The sequence below is a fragment of the Chamaea fasciata genome, unplaced genomic scaffold (genome assembly GCF_029207755.1).
Source record: "Chamaea fasciata isolate MVZ Bird 193981 ecotype frontalis unplaced genomic scaffold, bChaFas1.0.hap1 SCAF_10, whole genome shotgun sequence".
Taxonomy (NCBI): Eukaryota; Metazoa; Chordata; class Aves; order Passeriformes; family Sylviidae; genus Chamaea; species Chamaea fasciata.
In genome coordinates this window covers 26,938,862-26,961,289 of record NW_027094095.1, presented here as the reverse complement: position 1 = coordinate 26,961,289, position 22,428 = coordinate 26,938,862, and the positions used below count along the sequence as shown (strand labels likewise).

General features: G+C 39.3%; 1 protein-coding gene across 3 annotated transcripts in view; it reads right to left on the bottom strand.

Moving 5' to 3' along the window:
* Nucleotides 1-22,428, bottom strand: part of ZFYVE9 (zinc finger FYVE-type containing 9) — a 56,209-nt gene that overhangs the window by 24,463 nt on the left and 9,318 nt on the right. For 2 of the 3 annotated variants that reach the window (XM_066192820.1, XM_066192822.1), the window contains exons 2-6: nucleotides 21,461-21,721; nucleotides 15,182-15,284; nucleotides 10,453-10,557; nucleotides 7,627-9,689; nucleotides 2,423-2,522 (exon numbers count right to left, since the gene is read on the bottom strand). In XM_066192820.1, coding sequence (XP_066048917.1) covers nucleotides 2,423-2,522; nucleotides 7,627-9,689; nucleotides 10,453-10,522 — 2,233 coding nt within the window. In that variant the 5' untranslated portion in view covers nucleotides 10,523-10,557; nucleotides 15,182-15,284; nucleotides 21,461-21,721. The remainder of the gene's footprint in view (nucleotides 1-2,422; nucleotides 2,523-7,626; nucleotides 9,690-10,452; nucleotides 10,558-15,181; nucleotides 15,285-21,460; nucleotides 21,722-22,428) is intronic. The other variant, XM_066192819.1, reaches the window with a different exon arrangement.

Genomic DNA, 22,428 nt, shown 5'->3' with positions numbered 1-22,428 from the left:
GCCAAGTCAGCATACCTACCAACTGAAAATACGCTAAAAATAGCATTGGAAACTGATGAAACACATAGCCTGGCCATGGAAACGTGCCAGAAAACACACACAACCCTCCCCTCACGCCCCAGTCAAACACAAACCAGGTACCGAGCAATCAAATTAAACAACTGCTTTTACAGCTCCTACCCCCACTTCCAGAACTGTGCAAACATTAATGCTTAACCTGCAGCACTGACGGGGACAAAAACCCCAAACCTGCACTGACAAAGACACTGGAAGGATCAGGAGGGGTGGGATACAATCAGGTTAGCTAACCAGTAGCCCAAAGCATCACCACCAAGCACGGCAGCAGGGACAGGAACAGGAGGAGACAGGGCAAGCACAGCACTGGCCCTGGAAGGAACCAGGCACTGGTGTCACTGTTTGCTGCCATTAATGTGCGTGTGCCCTGGCAACAGGACAGAGAGGCTTCCAAATGAAATCATTATAATATGATCAGTTTTATTCGGTCTTTTTAAAACAACACGTTGGTTTCAACCAAAATATTTGCAGATTCTTCCCTTCCCCCAGATGAGAATTAATCCTACTCACCGCCACAGAGCCAGCTGTCTTGTTTAGTGTATTTGTAATTCCTTGTTCTTGCACACCTTGAAATGTGTTCATTTCTCCATCCCAAAATTTAACAGTTTAGAACCCTTTCAGCACCATTACTGGGACTCATTTTTAATTTCTAGATACTATAACCTACGATTTCCTGACACCTTACACATTTGGCCTAGAGTAAAGAATAATTAAAACCTACCACTGCACACTGATAAATGGTAAATATTTTTGAAACGTTTCAACTTTTTGAAATTTTTTTGAGAAAATTATATTCCTGTTTAATAACAGATACCGTCTACTAATTTTATATTCTCATCTCAAGACTAAGCACTCAGTTACTTTCAACCAAACCTGAACCAATACTCAATTCATCAGAGAAAAAATAAAGCTATGACCTTAGGTTTAGTGTTTTAGTTTAAATGTTCAACAAAGTAAGAGATCTTTCTGAAAACAGCCCAAATAATCCACTATGCAGTAATACGGAAAGATACTGCCATAATTACTTTGTGTGATGCTGACACAAACCACAATTTTCCTAACCAATTCTTGGTTAGAATCTTTGCTAACAGTCTCCAAAGTTTAGCTAAACAATTGCAGCAATGGGGATTCCATGATAAATCATCCTGATAATTACTGAACAGTTATCCTAACAATTAAAAGTTTGCATTAATAGCCTAAATTTTTCTGAGTCCTCATTCTACCTTTTACATGTTAGAATGCACTTGTCAGACTTTCCTCTACCACTGAATTCACTTCTGGCATCAAGTCTCAGTGATCCAGATATATATTTATACCCCAGGACCAAGACACCCATTCACCTTCCCACTAATAAGCCAAAATGCCTGGAATTCCTCACGACGAACCAGGTTATCTCATGATTTAAGGACTCACATGGGCCCTCTCTCAACCTAATCCAATTTCTCTGCTTTCTCAATTCAAGACAGAAAAACTAAACATTGAGACTTCCAGCAGCAGCTGTCTCAGTGCCATGGGCATAACTCAGCTGGACAGATCATCACTGCCAGTGTGGGAAGTTCGGGAGATTTTCACAGGCCTCAAGAGAGTGCTCTGTGTTTGCCCATATTTATCGCACAGCTCTAAAGTGTTAATACAATAAAGAACACACAAAATACATTCCACAGCCTGCTGGTCAAACCCAGAGTTTTTCCTCACACCGAGCAGAGGTGATAGAACTTCCTATCAGTTCTGCATGTTAACTGCAGAACCACTTGTGACCTCTCTCCTGTGTCCTATGTTTCTCATCAGGCTTTTAGCCACAGCACCACCCTGGGTTTGACACTCTCCAGGAATGCCTGAAAGTAACAATCTAAGCTCAGCTGTCTACTTTTGTGGACCTGTATTTAGACAAGACCTCCTACTCTAGCACCAAGGAGTTAAGAAGAGGAGCTGGATTAATCTGTGGATAAATACAACTTTCCCAATCTCCTACAGTGCACAATCTAGAACAGGCACAACTGCATTACTCTACTCTTCGGCATTCCATCTAAATGCGTAGCAGGTTATCTACTCAGGCAACCAAAGATGCAGAGTACACTTCTGAATCAACAGCAAAAAAACCCCAAAAGTCACAGCTTCTGCAATCCTGGTAGAGCACTCCCAAATGAAAGCTGTCAAACTCACTGCAACCTTACCAGTTTTTCTACTCTTCACAGGGATCCCACGCCAGCCTCTCAAGCACCGTTACTCTTTTAGAATACCGACCCATACAAATGAAGTATTTTGATATTTTTCTTTTTAAATGCCCTGACTGCAGCTGCACACAAAGCCAGGGAAGTGCCACATGTGGGATCCCCTCCCCACTCACCATTCATCAGCACTGAGTGGCAGATCACACACACTCTGGCTTCCTTTCGGTCCATGTAGAGCAGCTTGCACTTCAGGCTACAGCACGCAGCACAAAACACCTGGAACACAGGGGAAACTGCTCAGGGCTGGGCACAGATACGGGACAAACTGATGGATCTGGACAACTGAGTGTCTGCAAAGCTCTTGAAATGCAAAATACAGAAGTTAAAAAAAAAAAAATCAGTATTTTCCCATTAAAGCCACAGTGACCAATACCTACCCAGGGTGCCTGCACTACTAATCCTGATGATTATTGTGTGGAACACATAAATGCATTTTGTCCTGATACTGCACTGTGGGGTTTTTTAAATTTGTTTGGCATAATAAATACCTACCACATTACAATCCCTCATAGAATTAACAATTTGGGAATTAACTTCAGTTTTAGAAGAAGCATGAGTACTTCCTAGAATTAAACAGGAATCCAATGCACAAGTATTCCATATATGTGAGAGACTGCTATGGCACAGATTAATTCAAACTTAATTAACTGATTTTTTGCAGCAGCACAATTCATCTACATGGAATTGGACAATAGAAGGAGGTTTTGGACATCATGAGGAATTTCTTCACAGAAGGGGTGATTCAACATTGGAATGGGCTGCTCAGAGAGGTGCTGGAGGCACTGTCCCTGGAGATGTTTAAGGAGAGACTGGACGTGGCATTCAGTGCCACGATCTGGTTGACAAGGTGGTGACTAGTCACAGGCTGAACTTGATGATCTCAAGAGGTGTTTTTCCAACCTAAAAATTCTGTGATTCTTTATTAGCAACTCCAGCTGCTTAATCTCTTCATATCCAGCAAGCTATTCTTTGGTTGAGGAAGAATAGTGATTGTCAAAATGTTTTAAGTGTTCAACATATAAACCAAGACATTTAAGAAAGCTGAATGACATTAGTACTGCAAGAAAACCTTGCTCCACTCCTAGAAAAAAGCTCATTTTGACATGAATACAAACACCACAGCATCACAAGAGTTGGGAGGACTCAAGGACTGCATTCTGTGCACCCTGGCTGCTAAAGGGGCTGGGGCAAAGCCCAGGGAGCAGAAAGTGCAGTGGAGATGCAGCTGCAGCGCTGCTCCTTCTCCCCTGAGCCAGCTCTAAAAACTCCCCAGTCCTGGGCAGGAAACAGTCCTGAGGCTTCCTCCAGACAAGCAAAACCATAAAACACGAGCATGGCTTGTGCACCAAAACACACTTGCACGCAGATATGATCCTACAATAGCAACTGCCTTCTTAAAATCCTGCAGAACACGTGCGCTAATGATTTCTTATTTGTTTCAAATGATTATATTGTCTTTATTTTAAAAAAAACCCAGCAGTTCCTCAAGGTTGTTCTTCAGGTGATGTGAAGATACTGATGAACATCCATTTCCTGCAGAAAGGTAATGTCACACTCAGGAGATCTAGAAACAGCAGCAGCTGCCTAACAAATGAGTTCAGATATCAAGAGAGAATTTCAAAATTTAATTATGGGTGGATATTATCTCTGCAATTCACTATGCATTATGATGATCTATAATGCTTTCTAAATTAAAAAAAAAAAATCCATCACCCCAGCAGTATTATTTCTGTAATATAGACAAGAAGTTACATAGGATTCTTATATATAAATATGTTTAAGCCTAATTAAATTTCAACCAAGTTAAAGATCACACCAAATTACAACTACTTTGCAGCCTGTTGCTTGCAAGGAATCTGCACTTGATTGTTAGTGGCAAGTGTTTAAAATAAGCAAATACAGGTTCTGAACTCAACATGAGAGTTGAAAATCAAAGGTGCAGAAAGCTCAGCCTTGTCTCATTAGAACCAGTTTCAATGTTTTCTAATTATGACAACTCAAACATTTCAAAAACAAAATATAATTAAGCATACACTGGAATTTTAATGCAAAAATAAAATCCACCCTTTCACATATGTGAAAACCTTTAAAAAACCAAACTAAATACACCTGAACAATCTGATTTCTGCACTTACATCTTAACCCAATTTACAAGTATTCTAGGGAATATTAATAACAACATCACAGCGTATTTTAGAGACATTTGACAGCATTTCAGTTCAATGGGTGAAACTTCCAGTCAAAAGTTCATTCGGTATTGAACATGGAAAAATCAATGTTGTGAACCATAAATGAAGGCCCAACACAAATTAATATCTAATTTAGGACCCTTTTCCAAACAACACATTGTGCATCCATGAAAGCTCCCAAATGTAATGATTTAAATATTAAAAGAGAAAACAGAAGCAATGACAGAACATCCCCACCTCCTCTCTCAGGCTGCATCAGCCTTGAGCAGCAGTAACGCAGAGAATGCAATCCAGCACAACTGACAAGTCAGACTTGTTATTAACAATCACCAAGTAATTATCTCAGTACATCATGCCATAAAAAAACAACAGAGCTGTGTCAAAGCAAGTTTTTATGTTACTAGGCTTTTCAGGTTCACCAGGAGCTGTTAAAGCATTAGTTGCTAGGGGAATTGCTGGGGTTTTTTAAATATTTTAGTGGAAAAATACAGTTTTGGTTGTAAATAAAAAGGATTGCATACAAATTTTCTGGTTGTCCTATCAAGGGTGATGATTTCATCTGACAACAGAAAGTACATAAATTCATAACATATAATTTATGAATCCGTTCACACACATTCACTGGGTTCTTAATTTTAACTCAAAATTTACTGTAACCAATCCAAACGGTTCATACCACCCTTTAACTTTGCAATTATTATTCTGAAATTAAAAACCCGGACAGACTTCCCAGTTGCCACTCAACTATTTTTAAATGCAGTGTTTATTCCCAAATGAAACAGATGCATTCCTCCCTACTAAAATCATTTGTCATGATGCTAATAAAGCTTAAAAAGAAACCATTATGCTAAAGCTGGTGTTCAAAACATTTAATCCCATGACTTCCTTTAGAAACAATGAACTGAAAGAGTTGAAGGTGTTGTCTCCCCAGTTCTTTAAAGTGAGACTGAGACATTAAAAAAGTGGAAGCATCCCTGTGGCTCAGTAGTTACCTACACCACGCATGGTCCACAGGACTTGCTCTGGGGCTGGGGATGGTGAACAGAAAGCAGGAGCAGACAGCTGAGAACTGGGATTTCTCAAGCCACTGCAGCCACATTCATCAGAGCTTGTCTGTCAAAGCTTTGCTCTCTCTCTCTCAGCTCAGAATCATTACAGGAATTAAGGGCTGTAAAGCAATTTGCAGTAAGTGCTAAGTATTATTTGACTTACACTGATCCTTAGCATTTATTAATGAGTCCTTTCTGCCACATCTTTTGGCTGCACTTGTGCAAATTTGGCCCAGACAAACATTTGCTAACAAAAGCTTCTAAAAACAATCCATTCTAAGTCTACTGAACTGTTTGTCTACTGAGCAGAGGGATTTTTCATTTTATCCTTTTCCCACATATAATCAAAAAAACCCACTGGCACTTGTGGTTCTTCTCAGCGTTTGTTAGAAGAATGTAAAAAGAAAAAGAAAAAAAAATACATAGAAATTTTTGGCCTTGTTCCATCAATTCATGTTTGATCCATCTACAGATATTATAATTTTCTGCATTCATTTGTGCAATTGAGGGCTTCAGTTGTTACAGAGAAGCAGTTAAATCCAAGCAACAAACTTGTTTAAGACACAAAAACAAGTAGAAAATTTTACTGCACATGAAAATTGAAGTTATATTTGTTCAACTAAAAAAAAAAAAATACCTAAGTAACAGTATAAGTTAACATATCAAAACTACAATCATGGACAAGCCTTTAACTACCATGCCCTACAGATTCTCCTTTACTGCCATGAGAAGAATGATATAAACCACAAATACACTGAAGCATGTGCTTTATGTGATGCTCAGTGATCACCTGTGGCTACTGCCTCCACATCAGGACTTCCACTGCAACCAAGCTGCAGCAGGATGGGCAGAACCAACCGCAAGTCCTGGAGCAGTGCACAAGGAACATGTGCTCAGCCTTTCAAAGTGTCCTGGGAAAGGCAGCTCAGCATTTCTGCAGTGAGAGACTGAGAGCTGTGTATTCTGGCTCCTAAAGGGACACGTGTTCCATCTCACAGGAGCAAGCCTGGGGCTTCTGCTGGGCTGCTTCTACAACCAGCTGGAATAAGGGTTTGAGCTTTCCTGATAGATTTGCTTCTTTTAACTCCTTTATCCACATCATTCTGCTTTCCGTGCACTCTTCTAGCAGCAAAAATTATCACCCATAGCAGCCAGGAGGTCTTGTAATCAACTTCAAAAACCTCTGAATGAGGCCTAAATGAACCAAAGTTATTTTTATTCCAGTTCTCATTGGTTTTAGTATTTCTTTTTACAGTATTCATTAATACCTAATTGACAAGAGTGTTAGTTTACTGCTTTTGAATCATCATTACTTTTTCCCTGAGTTCCTACTTATGTCACTGACATGTATTTCAGTAAAAGATATTTGGAAATACTTTACAAGTTAATAATTTACAATAAACTCATCACATAAGAATTGGAGTTCACTAGATGGTACATACATCAAATTTTAAAACACCCTTTACAATGAAGTATTTCTTACACAACAAAAAGTGATACAGAAATTATGTTTTAATTGCCTTCATTATGACATTTTTCACCCTGTGGACATCTACCAGGTTACAGTTAACCACTTCCCCCCCCGCCCCCCCCGGAGCAAATGTATGTTTAATACATGTTAATACTATTTAAAATAATGTAGGCAATATGAGAACAGTAAAGACTGAGAAGAACTGAGTTGATCAGCTGTGTAAACCAGCAGGAATGCCAGCAATCCAACAGCCCATTCCCAATGCACAAGTTTGTTTCAGTAACTGTAATGGGATTATTGATGCAGTAATTTCTGTAAAGCAGTTTCCTGCACTTAGTCATTTTATGAGAGTTCTGACATAAACCCAAGGACGATGATCATGGCAATCTGCAAATACTGCTCATTCAGACTAATAACAATTATTCTTTACTGGCACCCTGACTAGATCAGAGCTCAGAAATTCCCATTTTTGCTTCACTCAGACACAGCTTTTTAGGAAGAGATGTCACAGGTAACTGTATCCAGTAGCTTAGCGAACCCTCTGATGCAACGTTGTGCAGTATCAGGGGAAAAAAAGGTGCTTTGAGCTGATTCACAAAACATGAACTTACCTTCCCACAGGCTCTGCAATGGTGCCTTCTTTTGGTGAATGTAAATCTGGCCTCACATTTCATACAGTTTGGTGCTTGAGAATCTGGAACCCACACTGGAGCCACCTCACCCAAAGTCGTAAAAGGCTTTCTGGCTGGAGCTCCAAACTGACCAGCTCTGAGATCATTATCTGGACTATCTGGGGCTACTGCAAGGCACGAACTATTAGAGACTCCAGATTCATACTCGTCCAAATGTTCCCCATTAGAACCAGTACCAGAGGCATTTGAGGATGTTTCACCAGGAAACGTGTCTGCTGTATCCCCTAACTGTGTCTTACCAAAGACATTTTTGTTTTTACTATTACCTCCACAATTTGGGGGAATAACGTCATTTTGTAAGTGGTCCGATAATGGCTTCGGAATCTGCAGTTTCAGATTTGTGGGTTGCTTAGGTCTTGCACCACCAAAAGGAACACTGATATATTGCAGGTTAGTCATTGGTTTTGGTGAAGTCTGCCCTTGCATGGATGAAACCTGACTACAAAGATTATGTAAATAGTTTTTCTTTATGTGGTCACCAGTGCTGTTTAAAATAAGACCACTCCCTTCTGTGGTCTCATTTCCTCTCTGTTCATAAACATTAGTGTAACATTCTGACTTGCTCTCCTCGATCTCCTTTTCCTCTGTTACCGAGTCTTCCTTGGAGGGTAAAGTCTTTGGAACATGAGCAACAACTGGGTTCTGCATTCCATAGGAATCACAACCATTAGACAGAGAGCTTGCTGCTGATGTAGCCATCACATCAGAGAGACTGGATCCTCCAAGCTCATCTGTACCACACCCTTTTAAGTCTATGCCTGCCTCCAATACCCCATCTTCATCTTCTTTGCTATTCCCACATGCATCATCAGGCTGTTTGGTCTGCAGAAGTCTTTCATTCTCTCCTAGAGTTTGCTTATTATTCATCTCATTCGACTTTGTCAGCTCCCAATTAGTCATCTCCTGAGATTCAGGGTAACATTCTGCCATGCTGTGCAATTCTGTTGTGCCGAGATTTTTATCACATTCAATGACTTCGCTTTCAGTGGCACTAACATCCTCAGCAACACATTCCTTGTAACTGCCACTTCCAGCCACGTTGGGTTGACAGGTTTCAGCGAGCCCAGATAGCCTGGACTGCAACTGCTGGGTTGTTTCCTGTTCTACGATTAAGCTTCCACTACTGGAACCAGAAGGGTTCTTAGCTTCTAGATCTGTTCTCTGAGGAATGGCTTTACTAGTGAAATTTTCAACTGACACACAATTTTCTTGCATTTTAGCAGTACCATCAACTGGTCTCTGTAAGAGAGTCACTGCATTGATCCCTGCAGTTGTAGCTTCTGAAAAGAGCAAATCTTTACTCATATTAAAATCCTCCTTCAATCGAGAGGAGGGGCATGCAGCAGTCAGGCTTTCAGATGAAGCATCAACCAAATGACTTAGAGAGTCATCTTCAGTGCACAGCCTGTTTACTTGCTTTTCTGTATCAATATCCTTTTCTGTGGATCCATTTACAGTAACGCTAAACTGGTCACTCTGTCGGTTTTCATTATCCAGTGTAAAGCTAATAGAGTCCATTAGGGACTGACTGTTGTAATTTGTACAATCCACCACATCACCACTTTGTAGTGTTCCTCTGTCACAGTTGTGCATGACTGCCACCACTAGCACATTTTTCTCCTCCGGCAAGCAAGCTGTATTTCCACATTTCTTTTCTCCTGCTTCCACAGAGTTACACTGATCATCCCGATTGCTATTTCTTTTAATCAACTGATCATCTGCTGCTGCCTGATCATCAATCCACATGACTGAGGTCTCTGGGTTTATGCTAAAATCCTTTCCATTAGCACAGCGATCTCCTCCTCCTGTTGGCGTAGTCACTGAGTGGGACAAGGAGAAAGACTTTAATCTCTGCTGACATTCATTAGGAGTTGGAGCTTCATTCACGTTGGCCACAGTCGAGTTGAATGACAGGCGACGAGAGGGCGGATCTAGAATCTGATTCCACTTTGCTCCCAGCAGAGTAGGTGACACAGTGGCATCTGAAAAAGTGTTTAAACAAGAAAACTTACTGTCATATTAAAGCTACAGGTTCTATTAATCCTGCTGCACTAGAATGTCCCAAATAGAAATGCAGAAGTGTTCAAATATAGGCGCAAAAATAAAGCTCACCTGCCATAACCAACATCCTTGGTCAATCACTAGCAGCGTAATTCCATAATGTTTCTAGAACTCAAGAAGTTTAGAGCTACTCCAAACAGTTTCAGGTTGAATTTGCAAAAGTAACTTTAAAGTATTGATTATTATATCAGCTACAAGTGCCTAGAAAGATTCTCACCCCCATAAAATGAACAGTTCAACTTCCTTGACAGCAAAGAATTAACAATTAAACTAAGCAAAACATGTGCACTGAACATGATAACCTTCATTATATGATTTATGTGACCTAATAAAATATTTCTGCAAAAGAAGCTTAAAATAAGTTTTGCCTGATTTGTTTAAAATAAATGATTTAAATATTGCTACTGAGATTAAGCTTCACAAAACCTTTCTTTAAAAGTGTATGGCACATTTGCTGTTAAAAGAGTAAGAAATTTTACAAAGGCAAACAAGATGAATGGAAGCAGAAGAGAATGCTACTAAGAAATTCTCAAGATACCATGCAAAATTAACAGATGTTTTTTGTAAATTCTGAGATTAATTTGCAACTCAAACCCACAAAGGGTATCACAGATCTCCCCCTCTTGGATAGTGTTCTCTGTAGAAGAGAAATGTGCATCTACAATCCTGTCTGAAATGACTCACCTTCGTTTTGCTCAAATTCATCTAAAACCTTATCGAGGTTATATGCCTCTGCTTGGAAATAGTTCTCCATTTGTCAGGGAACGACCACCAGATCCTTGTCTAAACCTGCCAGAGAACAAATTACAATCAGATGCTTAACCTTCAGTCAGCAGTGTTCCATTACATATTGTCCTGATTTAAGGGGAATAGTCCTTTGTAAATCAAATTTTACATACATTGCAGACATAAATCAAAAGTATTTTCCAGGAATAAAAATTATTTCTGTGCTGAAACTTGCTTCATTCAGATTAACAACCTCCCCAAACTTGCTTTGGATTTTATTACCTCCAGTCTCTCACATTAATGTGTCTGGCTATCAGGATCACCATAATGGTAAGAGCAAAACTGCTGCGACACCAGTCTGAAAAAAACCCCACAGTCTAGAGAACCAGAAAGGCCAGCTAAAAAATCTGAAGACCTGACTTTCAGATCTGTGCTACCACCAATTAGCTCATGTGGCTTTGAGCAAGGAGTTTAAACTCCCTGTGCTTCTGATTTTTTAATGTACAGTAGGCTAGCAGTACTCTGTGTCAGTCCTCATTTCTCTCGAGATGCTTCAAAGATTCATACTTGTAAAAGTTGTTAAGGGACTTAATGGGTGTTACTTGAATTGTGCTACCTCTTAAAATGTCTACTTTAATAATCCTTGCTTCCCTGAAAGGCAGCCACTGGAAATCCAGCAAAATGCACAGAAGTAAACAGTCTCATCAAGACATAATGCTCTCAGGCTAGAAAAGAAGATGACAAGAGAGAAATTTGGGGGAAAAAAAGCAAAACCAAAGCGAAAAACCCAACCCTGAATCATTACATAACTGTCTTCACATAATAACTAATTTTCTGCCCTAACAGCAGTAACATGGACTCCTCACTACCAAAGTCTTGTAACAACAAGACACCCTGATTCATTTTATCCAAACACTCACTACCAGTAGAGACATTTTCAGTGGGAAATGTGTGCCATAACCTATAAACCACAGAGAGACCTTGATTTGATCTGTTCTCTGAACACCATCCAAAACAGCCTTATTCTCTTCAGAGCTGGATTTCAGAGCTGTTGTGAAATAAGGCAATGGAGGAGGAGAGGGTGAGAACCTTGTTTTGCAGCATGAAGCAGTGTAAGACCTGACAGCTCAATTAAAAACCTGCTTTTTTCCACCAGAGACACAACATATTAGAGGAAGCTTCCAATTTAAAACAATACCTTACCATTATTCCCACAGTATCTGGATTTGAAGAAAACATCAACCGCCTTTATTTCCATTACTACAACATTTTGTATTTACAAATTATAAATATTTATGGTACAACAGTTTTGTATTTATTAGAGGCAACAGCTGCAGTTAGGTTATTGATAGCAAAAGACTGTGCATTAAAATATCACAAAATGCAGAGTTCAAGTTTTCAAGGTCAACTTAAATTTTTATACATGGCTGTTTTAAAAGGTGACCATGATACAACATAAATACATTTCTATTTAATATAATTAGACTAAGGCATGTGTTAAAGATATACACAGAAGCTAGTTTTAAAGAAAATTAATGTAACTTAGAATTGCAATAAGCATGAGCAGAAAAAAAGACCATTTGCAAAATAATTCCAAGATAAACTAGACTTGTCATCTGACATACTCCTAGATTTGTCCTCTGTTCTGGGATTTTAGATTAACACCTTCTGCAAGGAAAACAGATGATTTGCCAAATCATTTACTGTGCACAGATGCACAGATCATAACATAAGCAATGGAAAAACTGCTCACCTTGATCACCAGCTGCATTTCAGGAGCCTCAAAAAGTAGGACTGATTTGTACAAAATACCAGGTGATTTCACATCCATTTATAATATATTTAATTTACATTATAATGATTACACTGTTCCTAGCAAACAATTGATGAAGACATGTATTATTCCTAGGCAAAGTCCTGCTACTGAGGTCAGTGATGCAAAGAGTATTTGTCAGTGAGGCAGTGCAAGACTGAAAAATGTCATAAAGAATTTTTGTGCTCATGAGTTCCAACTGAAGAGAGAAAAGACCTTTTATATCACTATTGTTATTTCACTCACTGATGTACCAGGATATACGGAGAACCTTTTATTTTTAAACTCACAGTCACTAAGATGACAGCCACTCTAAATGAGATCTCATTGTCTGCTGCAGTAGGTGTTTCTCAAGAAAGGTCAGCTGCAAATCTTCAGCTCTAACATCTAAAATTATTATTATTATTATATAAAAGAACACAACAACCCCCCAAGCTTTTCTGCAAGTTTCTGCCAAGGGCAAAACACACTGCCAAATCCACAGAAGTCCTTAATGTCCTTTCCTCTGTCTGACAGTGAAGGAGAATGAGTATTCATGTTCCTAACAGGTATCAGCAAGGCTTCCTGATTGTCAGCAACTCACATATTTGCCAGCTGAAGATCTAATGCTTCAACTCTCCATAGCCAGCAACTCAAGATCAAAAGAGAAAATAAAATGCTCTAACACCGGATGCTGTAATAACTGAGTAGCTGTTTTCCCTGTGGTTTAGAATTTAATTTTATTTTGGATATTTTTATTAAATCCCCAAGCTAAATAAAAAGCATTTTCCTTTACAAGTCTTTTGAAACTTTTGACTGCATCTCACATGTACCACTATAAAACTTCGGAAGACTTTTAGAATTACTCTAACCCCCAAGTTCCTCTTAGGACAAAAGTTGGCATAATATTTTTTAAAGGATCCTTAATAGTTGTGAAACTCTGTAGTATTGCTCAAATATCCTGAGTCATGGCATGGAGAGAAGCTGATGAGCAAACACACAACACTTAGACTCTGGAAAAAGGAGAATAAAAACATGAGCAAATCAGAAAGAAGTTTCAGTGGTAATTTTAGCTGTATGCCACCAAAAAAGAGAGATACTTCCTAAATTACTATATTCTATTAGTATATATAAAGGAGAGGATCCTGTGCCATTGCAAGGAAAAGAAAGTATAAACCACCAATGAGCAGAGAACAGGAATGTTTTTTTCAAAAATACAGTCCTCCAAGCAAAGATTTGGCAGAAAATACTAACTATGGAAAAAATAGTAAAATTTTATGTTTTAACCCTGTATACAAAAAAGAATACAATAGTTACTATCCACTGGTATGTCAGTCCAGAGCTCAAGATCACTAGTTACCCATTGCAGAGTCATCTTCTCTCTTTCAGGGCAAAAAGCTAATTAAAACATGCAGCCTGTCAAATTAGATTATTTTCAAGCTCCTGTTGGATCACGGATCATGCATAATTCAGGAAGTGTGTTTTACTTATCAGTTTCCTCACAACAACAGCACGGGCTTATCATCATCTTCATTTCTGAAACTAAGGAACTTACATTCCATGAAGCTTACACGCTTCACTCTCCCTTGATGTCCAAATTTAAAGGCCCATGTACCAGAAATGTGTATGTGTCATATCGACCCAGAATTACTGCCCTTGTCATCACAGCATTCAGACACAACACAAACTTCAGCTGCGTAGTGGGGGAGAGAAGGAGACAGAAGTAAAGGACAGAAAAACCTTCCTGAAAATTAGGTGTTACTCTGAAGAGGCTTAGCCTTGGAGACTGCCTCTCAAGGAGCTCAGCTATCCCACGTGCCAGCTTGCTCCTGGGAAATGAACTGTACAAGAGACTGGCCTTGTGTTATACCTGCAAAGCAGCCAGACTCGTATTTGTGTTGGGCTCTGTGATAAGGGATTATGTAACCCATCATCTTCTGCACTGTACGTCCTAAATTATCCTTGGGATGTTTTCACCATGGGAACTGGCAGCCTTTAGTCTTTCAAATTGTCTTTAGAAGTGGATGATCAGCTCATAATCACATTAAAACACTAATAAAAAATGCACTGAAAGGAAATAATACTGACATTCAACTATTGGCCTCACAGGAAAGACCTAAAAACCAGAGAATATGTAAATAACCAGAACAGGATCTCAGGATTTTCTGTCATGCTGTCCTGTGGAGACAACTCTTTCAATATCAAACTGTGAACCTACACATTTCAGTCATCTCCTACTAAACAAAATACTCAAATAGTTTATTAGAGTCCTCACAAAAAAAATCTACGAAAAGCTCCTAAGATGGAAGTCACAAAGGGCATGATCAACCTGAAATCAAACATTGCTCATTCCTCCTGATAAAAATCACACATCCAGAAAATGTCATTTTCCCACAGCATGACAGCACAGAAGTCCAGGTTGGCTGGACAGACTGATTTATTAGACCCAGGGCTCCTGAAGACTTCCTTCAACCCCAACAAACAATGGTCAAGTGCACATCTTGTTCCAGCTCCCTTGGGCCACCCGTGAGTTACCTGTCCCCGCGAGTCAGGCACCTCAGCTGTAATGAACACTTTGTTCAGAGTTGAGCAATAGCTTTATTTAGAACTGATGAGATCTGGCTGCAGCACAGACTGAGAAAGAAAGACTTTGCCCGCCTTCCCCCCCCCCCCCCAAACAAAAAAAGACACAATCTTTTCTGTAAAATGGGGTAATTACTCTCAGTAAAAAACAAACCAACAAATTGCTAAAAATCCTCCATCATCTCCTCTATAAGAGATCCATCCATATACAAAGGCGTATGTGTATAAATATGTATCCATAAGAATACATAAAAAACATTTCAGGTGCAGAACTCTGAATCTTTATATTCTTTAGCAGAACTTGCTTCTTACCTTTTTCTTATACATATGTTAAGAAACAAATGACCCTGTGCCTTCTCATGATGACTGCAGCACAACCAGCCAGTTCTGCTGAATCAGGGTGTCCTACTTGATCCTACGAAGAAAATACAAACATGTATTTTATGACTGGTAATTCTGCCACAAACCATGCTCTTTTCAACACATTACTGCAGCTAGCACAGGCATATTTGGCAAACGCTGCAAGCTTCAGATGATTTGGATTACATCTGCAGCTTTAAAATCAGGGATGTGTGTGCACTGTGCCACCACTGCTCTCCAATAGTCTGGTGAAAAATGTTGCTAATAAAAAGCACATTGCTACCTACCTGTCATTATTCTTCATTTAACTGTAAACCCTCAGTGTAATGCAGCAACTCCAACTGTCCTTATATTCCTGATGACCTTGACTGTAACAATTTATAAAACTAGCCTCTGAAATCAATTATATTATACTACAATAGGCCTTCCAAAAATAAAGAGCGGGTAGCTCTGATAGTCAACAAAAATTCACAGCCCTCTGAATTCTGTAAACTGTATTCATCAGCTTCCCACTGATTTTGTTACAGCTAAACAAGTGGTTTTGTCTACAAATTATTCCTCGTACAATCTTAGGCTCCCTTAGTTTCCTAAAGGCTTCTTCTCACAAAACCCACAATAGCACCAACCTTCAATAGCAGGTAGGACCCAAGAGAAAAACTAAAAAGTCATCTGAAGAAACTTTTGGTTTTCAATCCACAGCACTTCTGTAGGTCAGATGCTCATTTTCCCAGGCTGCATCCCAACAACCAACACAGCTCAAAAATCCAGTAGAGCCATGGGCAGAGAAAACAGAAACAAGCTTCTGACAAACAGTGCAATAAGAAAAGGAATGAGATACATTAAATTCATTTTTTAAGGTTTGCTAGCACTGACATTTTAACCTGTTGGGTAGGTGAAATATTTATTAGTACTCTGATGAAGCTACGACGTATGTCAGAAAAAAACCCTTAAAGTTCCAGCAAAATTAACAGTGCTAAAAATAAAAAAATCAATTCTCCATGCATGAAAGCAATATTCAGTGTTACACTAAGTTTTTCCCAGGGTTGTTTGTTATTCTTCTCAGAAATAAGCTACGGTAATAATTCCAGGAAACTAATGAACTGAACAGTAGCACTCTGAGTAGCACTGTTTTCAAACTCAGAATCCCACAGCTTCGGATGCCAGCAGAACTCTTCCTGTATACAAGTAAAATTTCTGATGCTATGTGTATTTCTACCTCTATAAATGAAAACTAGTTCTGGTTATCTGGGCAATAGTAGATGCTATCTTATCACAACATTCTTCAGATTGGCTTCACATGCATGCAAAAACAGAAGTGAAGGAAATTTAATTCCACTCAAAGGCTTCAGAAGAAGCCTTTTCAAAGGGATGTGAAGTACATGTGGCAGTGGGGAAGGTTTTCTGTACCACCACCATGTCCCCTCTCACCCTGCAGTGCAGGAAAACGATTCAGTTTTCATGACCCCTGTGAAAAGACAGATCAATTAATGACAATTCTGTCTGTGATTTACGGCAGGGCCTGTCAGCTGCATCACGTGAACCAGTCATACATTAACCACAAAGTTCAACCTTCCCTGATCAGAAATGGATCAGTCCTAGCAACCCACAGCTGAAACGAGCTGCGCTGGCACTCATGCCCTAAGCCAGCAAACCTTCTAGGCAAGCAATATTCAGGGCAACAGCACAGCTTTATTATTCATTGGGTTTATTCTGCTCCTCTTGCCTTGTTCCATTCTTCCCAGGTAATGACTTTTTTGTGTGTAACCACTCAACAGAGAAGAACACAGATCTAATCAATGGCTGCCAGTCTCCAAAGTAAGCTTTGAAGAGATATTACCTGGAGGTCCTGGAGCTTTTTGTTTACAGTTCAACATTTACTCTCAGCAGTCATTTCCCCTTACAAAGATCAATGCAAAAATCAAATCGTGCTTACAGACATGAACGTAGTGTATTTAAACAAAAAGCAAGTTTAAAAAAAAAAAAAAAGTAAATTATAACATTTGGATTTCACGAAAAAATGAACAAGTTGGCAACAGAGCCAAGTTCTTTTTACAGTAAGAATTCAATGTAAGAGAAGTATATTTAAATGAAAATCGAGGACAAAAGGAATAACTACAAATGAGAGCCAAGAATACTCACAACAACATATAATCTAGTGATTATTAGGTTTTCTCTGAATCACACACACTGCCAAAAAAGGGATCTTGTAAAAAATACATACATTTCCACCTAAAGATTATGGGCGCACTGAGACCTAAGATCTCTGCAAGTGAAGGAGGCCCAGTGTCCCTGCCCAACCAGTTTGGTGCTCGGAACATTTCAGTTCCTTATCTCTTCTGCTGGTGGTTGGCTGAACTCCTCTGTCTCCTGCCCTACAGTGGTGTCACTCAGGTGCTGCTTTGCTTGTACCCTACATGTCTGATTTCCCTCAGGAGCTCCAAGAAGGCGACTACCAATTACTGCAAAAGCAAAACAGAAATTGAAGAGAAGTTTGAAAAGCGGAGATGTGCTCAGAATAAAGAAAGGATGAAGAAGAGAAGAAAAGAACGCTAAAAATACAAAATGAGAAATATCTTCCACAAAAAAGAATGCAATAAAATGTTTACAACATTAAATGAAAGTAATCTGAACTAGCAGAAACTGGAATAGCTTGTAATAAATGGAAAGAGACTGAAAAAGAAGCAATTTGGATACTATGGTAAAAAAATGCAAAAAATGCTCAGAGCATGAGGAGATGCTAAAAAATGCTTCCATCTACTGGCAAAGATCCAACTCTTAACTACACTACAGATCCTCTATAATGTGCTACCAGTGAGAAGATGTCTTTGAGTAGGCAGGGAGACATTTGCAGCCATTTTAAGGCACTTTATTATTGCTAGATTAGTTGAACTAGGCATTATCTTAAATGCAAATCCAGATTTCAACACTGGTATCTTCACTTCCTACCTTGTCTACACTCTGGAAGTATCAGACAGGAGATTCAGAGACTACAGACAGGGGATGTGCTCAGGCCCCAACTGTGCAAGAAAATACAAACTACAACAAGAAATACCATAGCAGGGGGTGCCATGAACAGGAAATCAGTGTACTTAAACAAAGGGGGAGGCAGGTGGAAAGTTTCAGGACACGCATCAGTAAAAATGTAAAATTAATTGTTTTATCTAATCAAGCGATCTGGAAGCCAAACCTTCACAAATAGAAAAGGGGGTTCTTCACTCAAGTAATGTAATGCTTGGAATAATGGTGGTTTACCACATGCCCAACAATTTTGTCCCCAAACATGGAGTTCTTACTACCTAGCACGTGCCAAATGAAGGGAAGGGCAGGCATTACATGGTGTTTGTGACACAGCAGCAGCAATATCTGTCACACACCTGAAAATGCCTGCAATGGCAAGGACTTCCGATCAGGCCCCAAATTAAACATTCCAAAAATAAGTGTTCTATCAATAAATTAAAATAGTAGCTGTTCAGTGCAACCAGAAAAAAAAAAAAGGAAATAATTGTTCTCAAAATTCTGAATTATTAAGGAAAACTCAGCAAATCACAACAGATTTTTTTTTTTAATTATATGGTCTATAGCACAGTTCAGATTAGAAAAATCCAATTAAAACTCATCATAAATCCATTTAGTTAGAAATATTAAATACAGCAGCAAAAATGTAACACATACAAAGCAGATACAATCACTGCTAATCCTTTCCTGGCACCAAAAGCTCAGGATGACCAAGCATCCTTCAGCTTTACTTTCCATCATTTGCTGATTTTCCTACTATTCAATGAAAATGCACCCCAAGAGCATGCTGGGGCACGGCAGGCTATTTCTGTGTAACACAACACTTTGTACCAGCCCACTACCCATGAATGCTGACAAAAGATAAACTAATGCAATGTTGCATCGGATTGTCTGTGGACGATGCTTAAAGCAGAACAGTCTCTAATTATTTTACCAATATCTGCATCTTTTCTCTTGACTCTCCCCCGTGCCATTTTAAAGCCATTATTTCCACTTTTGTCTCCAGCCAAGTTTCCATAAGGAGACATTCACACATGCCTGAGCAGTAGTAAGGCAGTCAAAAGAGCAGCAACTTCAAAGCAGCATTATAGGAAGTATCACAGTCAAAAGTAACAGGGAGACAACACAAACTACAGCAGCGTTATCAACCTTTGTGCTCCAGAAAATAAAAGCAGCCCAACTGAAAAGGACACCTGCTTTATAACCATTTACAGTAGAAATACAATTCCATTTCCTACCCTTTTTTACTATTTCAAGGGGAAAGCAATTGATTTGTTTTCCTGACACAAACCCCAGCCAGGCAGCCTCAGCCCGCTGCAGAGGCCGGGCCTCAGCACCTGGAGACAGGAACCAGCTCCTGCTTATGTAACTGCCTTGGATGCCTGGAAAAGGATCCAGCCCTGCTCTGGGGAAGAACAAATAGATAGGTTTACACCACAGCGCTTTCTGCCTTCCACGCAAGTTTTTCCAGAGGAATACAGCTGGAAAGAAAAAAGAAAAAGAAAAAGAGAAAAATCCTTTCCTGCGCTTACTCATAGGCTCGTAGAGGTCACTACAAAATTTGGTGGTTTGTGTATCTAATGTCTTATAGCACTTTGTTTCATGCAACTTCCAAGTCTGAAATACTGTAAGCCACAAAAAGCTACTGCACAGTGCATTAAACATGAATTTAATATGAAATCATGTTTCTTAATTTGTGCATGGGTTCCAAGTAATGTCATCAATGTAACAACACAGTTATTTTTAAAAATTAATCCATTTAACATACTGATCTGAAGCTGTTATTTATCTTTATTCAAATACAAACTAAAGTAAACATACAGAACAAGTAGGTTTATGGGATGATTTTTATGTTTCAGTATTTGAGAAGGGTTTAACTCTGATGTTTAACACATTTGAAGAATAAAATGATTTAAAGCTGCACACTCTATCCCAGAGCGGATTAATCCTGTATTCGAATACTTTATGAATTTTTCTTCTTTCTAATGTAGGGTAGAGACAAGAATGAAACCCAAGGAGACTCAACATTGTTTCAGATCTTTCTTAGATTTGGGCAATAAGGGAAGAAGTGACTGAGGTCCCCATGAATCTCTAATTGAAAGCCTACAACTCCTAAGGAACTGTCTTTTTTATAAAGCCCAGAGGGGCTGACTTGCGTGTCAGTGAGCAAAAGCTGATAATAGAAGCCAGAACTGCCACACAACCAGAATGGGACAGATCCAAAGGACAATGGGCAAGAAGGGAAAGTGCTTTGCTACCATTTAGCAGCCCATCAATTCCGAGTTGTACCCACCGGGGAGAGAAGCTGCTGAAGCAACACAATTCATACATTCAGCTGCTCGTCGGAGAATTGACCATCCGAACAGGCAGAAACTCTGAAAGACCACTGGAGAGCAGTCAGGCAGCTACTAACACCACCTTTATCAACAGGCTCTGTTTCCAGCACTCCTGTGGTCATCTCTGCCCATCTGATAACTGTGTCACACAACAGTGTTCTAAATTCTGACATCGCTTTTAAAGAAATAGCATAATTAGAGACACCAAACGGTTAGTCTTTCTCAAATCCTATGTTATGTAAAGCTGGATTACCATACATCCCTGAAATAAATATGGACTTTTATCTCATACTCTCTTCTCCCTGAAATTATCTCTAAGTAGGTAACTTAATTCCCATTTTGTGTAGACCTTTATATTCACATTCACACCAAACACATTATAAAACGCTGTTGTCAAGTGTAGCAAAGTTCCCTCCCACGTTGGTGATCATGGTCTAACATCACTGCTGATGCTCACAGTGCATTATGTCTTAAGTCATCTGTAACTAGTAACTCACTCGATACAACTCAATAATCCATGGCAACAGTGCGTACTGAAACTGCTATTTCTGAGCTTGCATCTCATCTCTGCTGAGGGCCATTAACATGCCTGTAACTGTGCTGGAGGGACTGAGCACCAACCACCAGAAACAGGCATTTAAGTGCACTGTAAAGCTTTTTTCTTTCCACTGATATACTGTGCCACTGAGGCAAGCAGGACATCTACCTGAAATTTATGTTGGGCTCCAGGAAGTTTTAGTTGTAATACTAAGTGTCCATAATTCTGTATCTCTGTTAGCACTCACAGGAAATAAAGACTTAACAGAAAAAACCCAAGAACATTTGAAAATCTTCCTTACTAATGAGTTATGAGTACTAATATAGTTATCAGAAATCTTACAGAGCTCTGGGAACTCCAAATTCTTCTAAACTCAGATGCAACATTTCTCAGATAGATCAAAACCGAGAAATCTCTCCCACTTCTTCTGTCCACTGATAGAGTGGTTGATTCTGCTCAGCCATGAATCCCCACCTCCTTCTTAGCCTGTGGCATATTCCTGTTTTCTTCATCTGGAGGGTTCCTTTCCCCTCTCACATTCCTTCACCATTCACTTCTTCCTGCCTCCATTTGTTTTCTCCCTACCCAAGCTTTCTTCTTTCTCTGACAAAAAAAAAAAAAAAAAGAAAAACATGAGAAACCCCATGTTCCAACATTAATGTTCATTACTGGTATAAACATACTTGTAAACAACCTTATTAACCACATGAGGTTAAGAACAGTGGGAGCAAACCCAACAGCAATGGTGGTACATCCACTTTGCAAACAGAAATGGAAGGCTTTAAAGGGATGGCCATCAAAAAAGCAAAAAAACCCCCGTATTGCTAACATAAAAGCCATATCCTAAGACACTGTCCTAACTGCCAATATGCCTCCTACCCCTCCTCATCATTACTGACCATCATTAAGCTCCTTCACAAATTCATTTAAACCCCCAGCCTTGTAGCCTGAAATGCATTTTCTGACACATATACACAGTGGGTATTCAGCATCCAGGACCACTTCCCTCCAGCATCTCAGTATTTGAAACCTCTACTCAAGACAAGTTTTGTTAACTACATAGGAGGCACTACTGCATGTTTCCTCAAATTAGAAGGTACAATTCCATTTAAAAGCCATCTGTACAGAAATTAAGCTTAATGAAAAAAAATATAGCCACAAGGGGTATTACAGGAAATTAATAAGGGAACAAAACCACTACATATACATTTATCTATTGCCCATGAGTCTCAAGAAACAATTTCTAATTGGCATCATAATAAACCCCACATTCATTCCACATGAGCATATAAAAAGAAAACCTAGGAGCA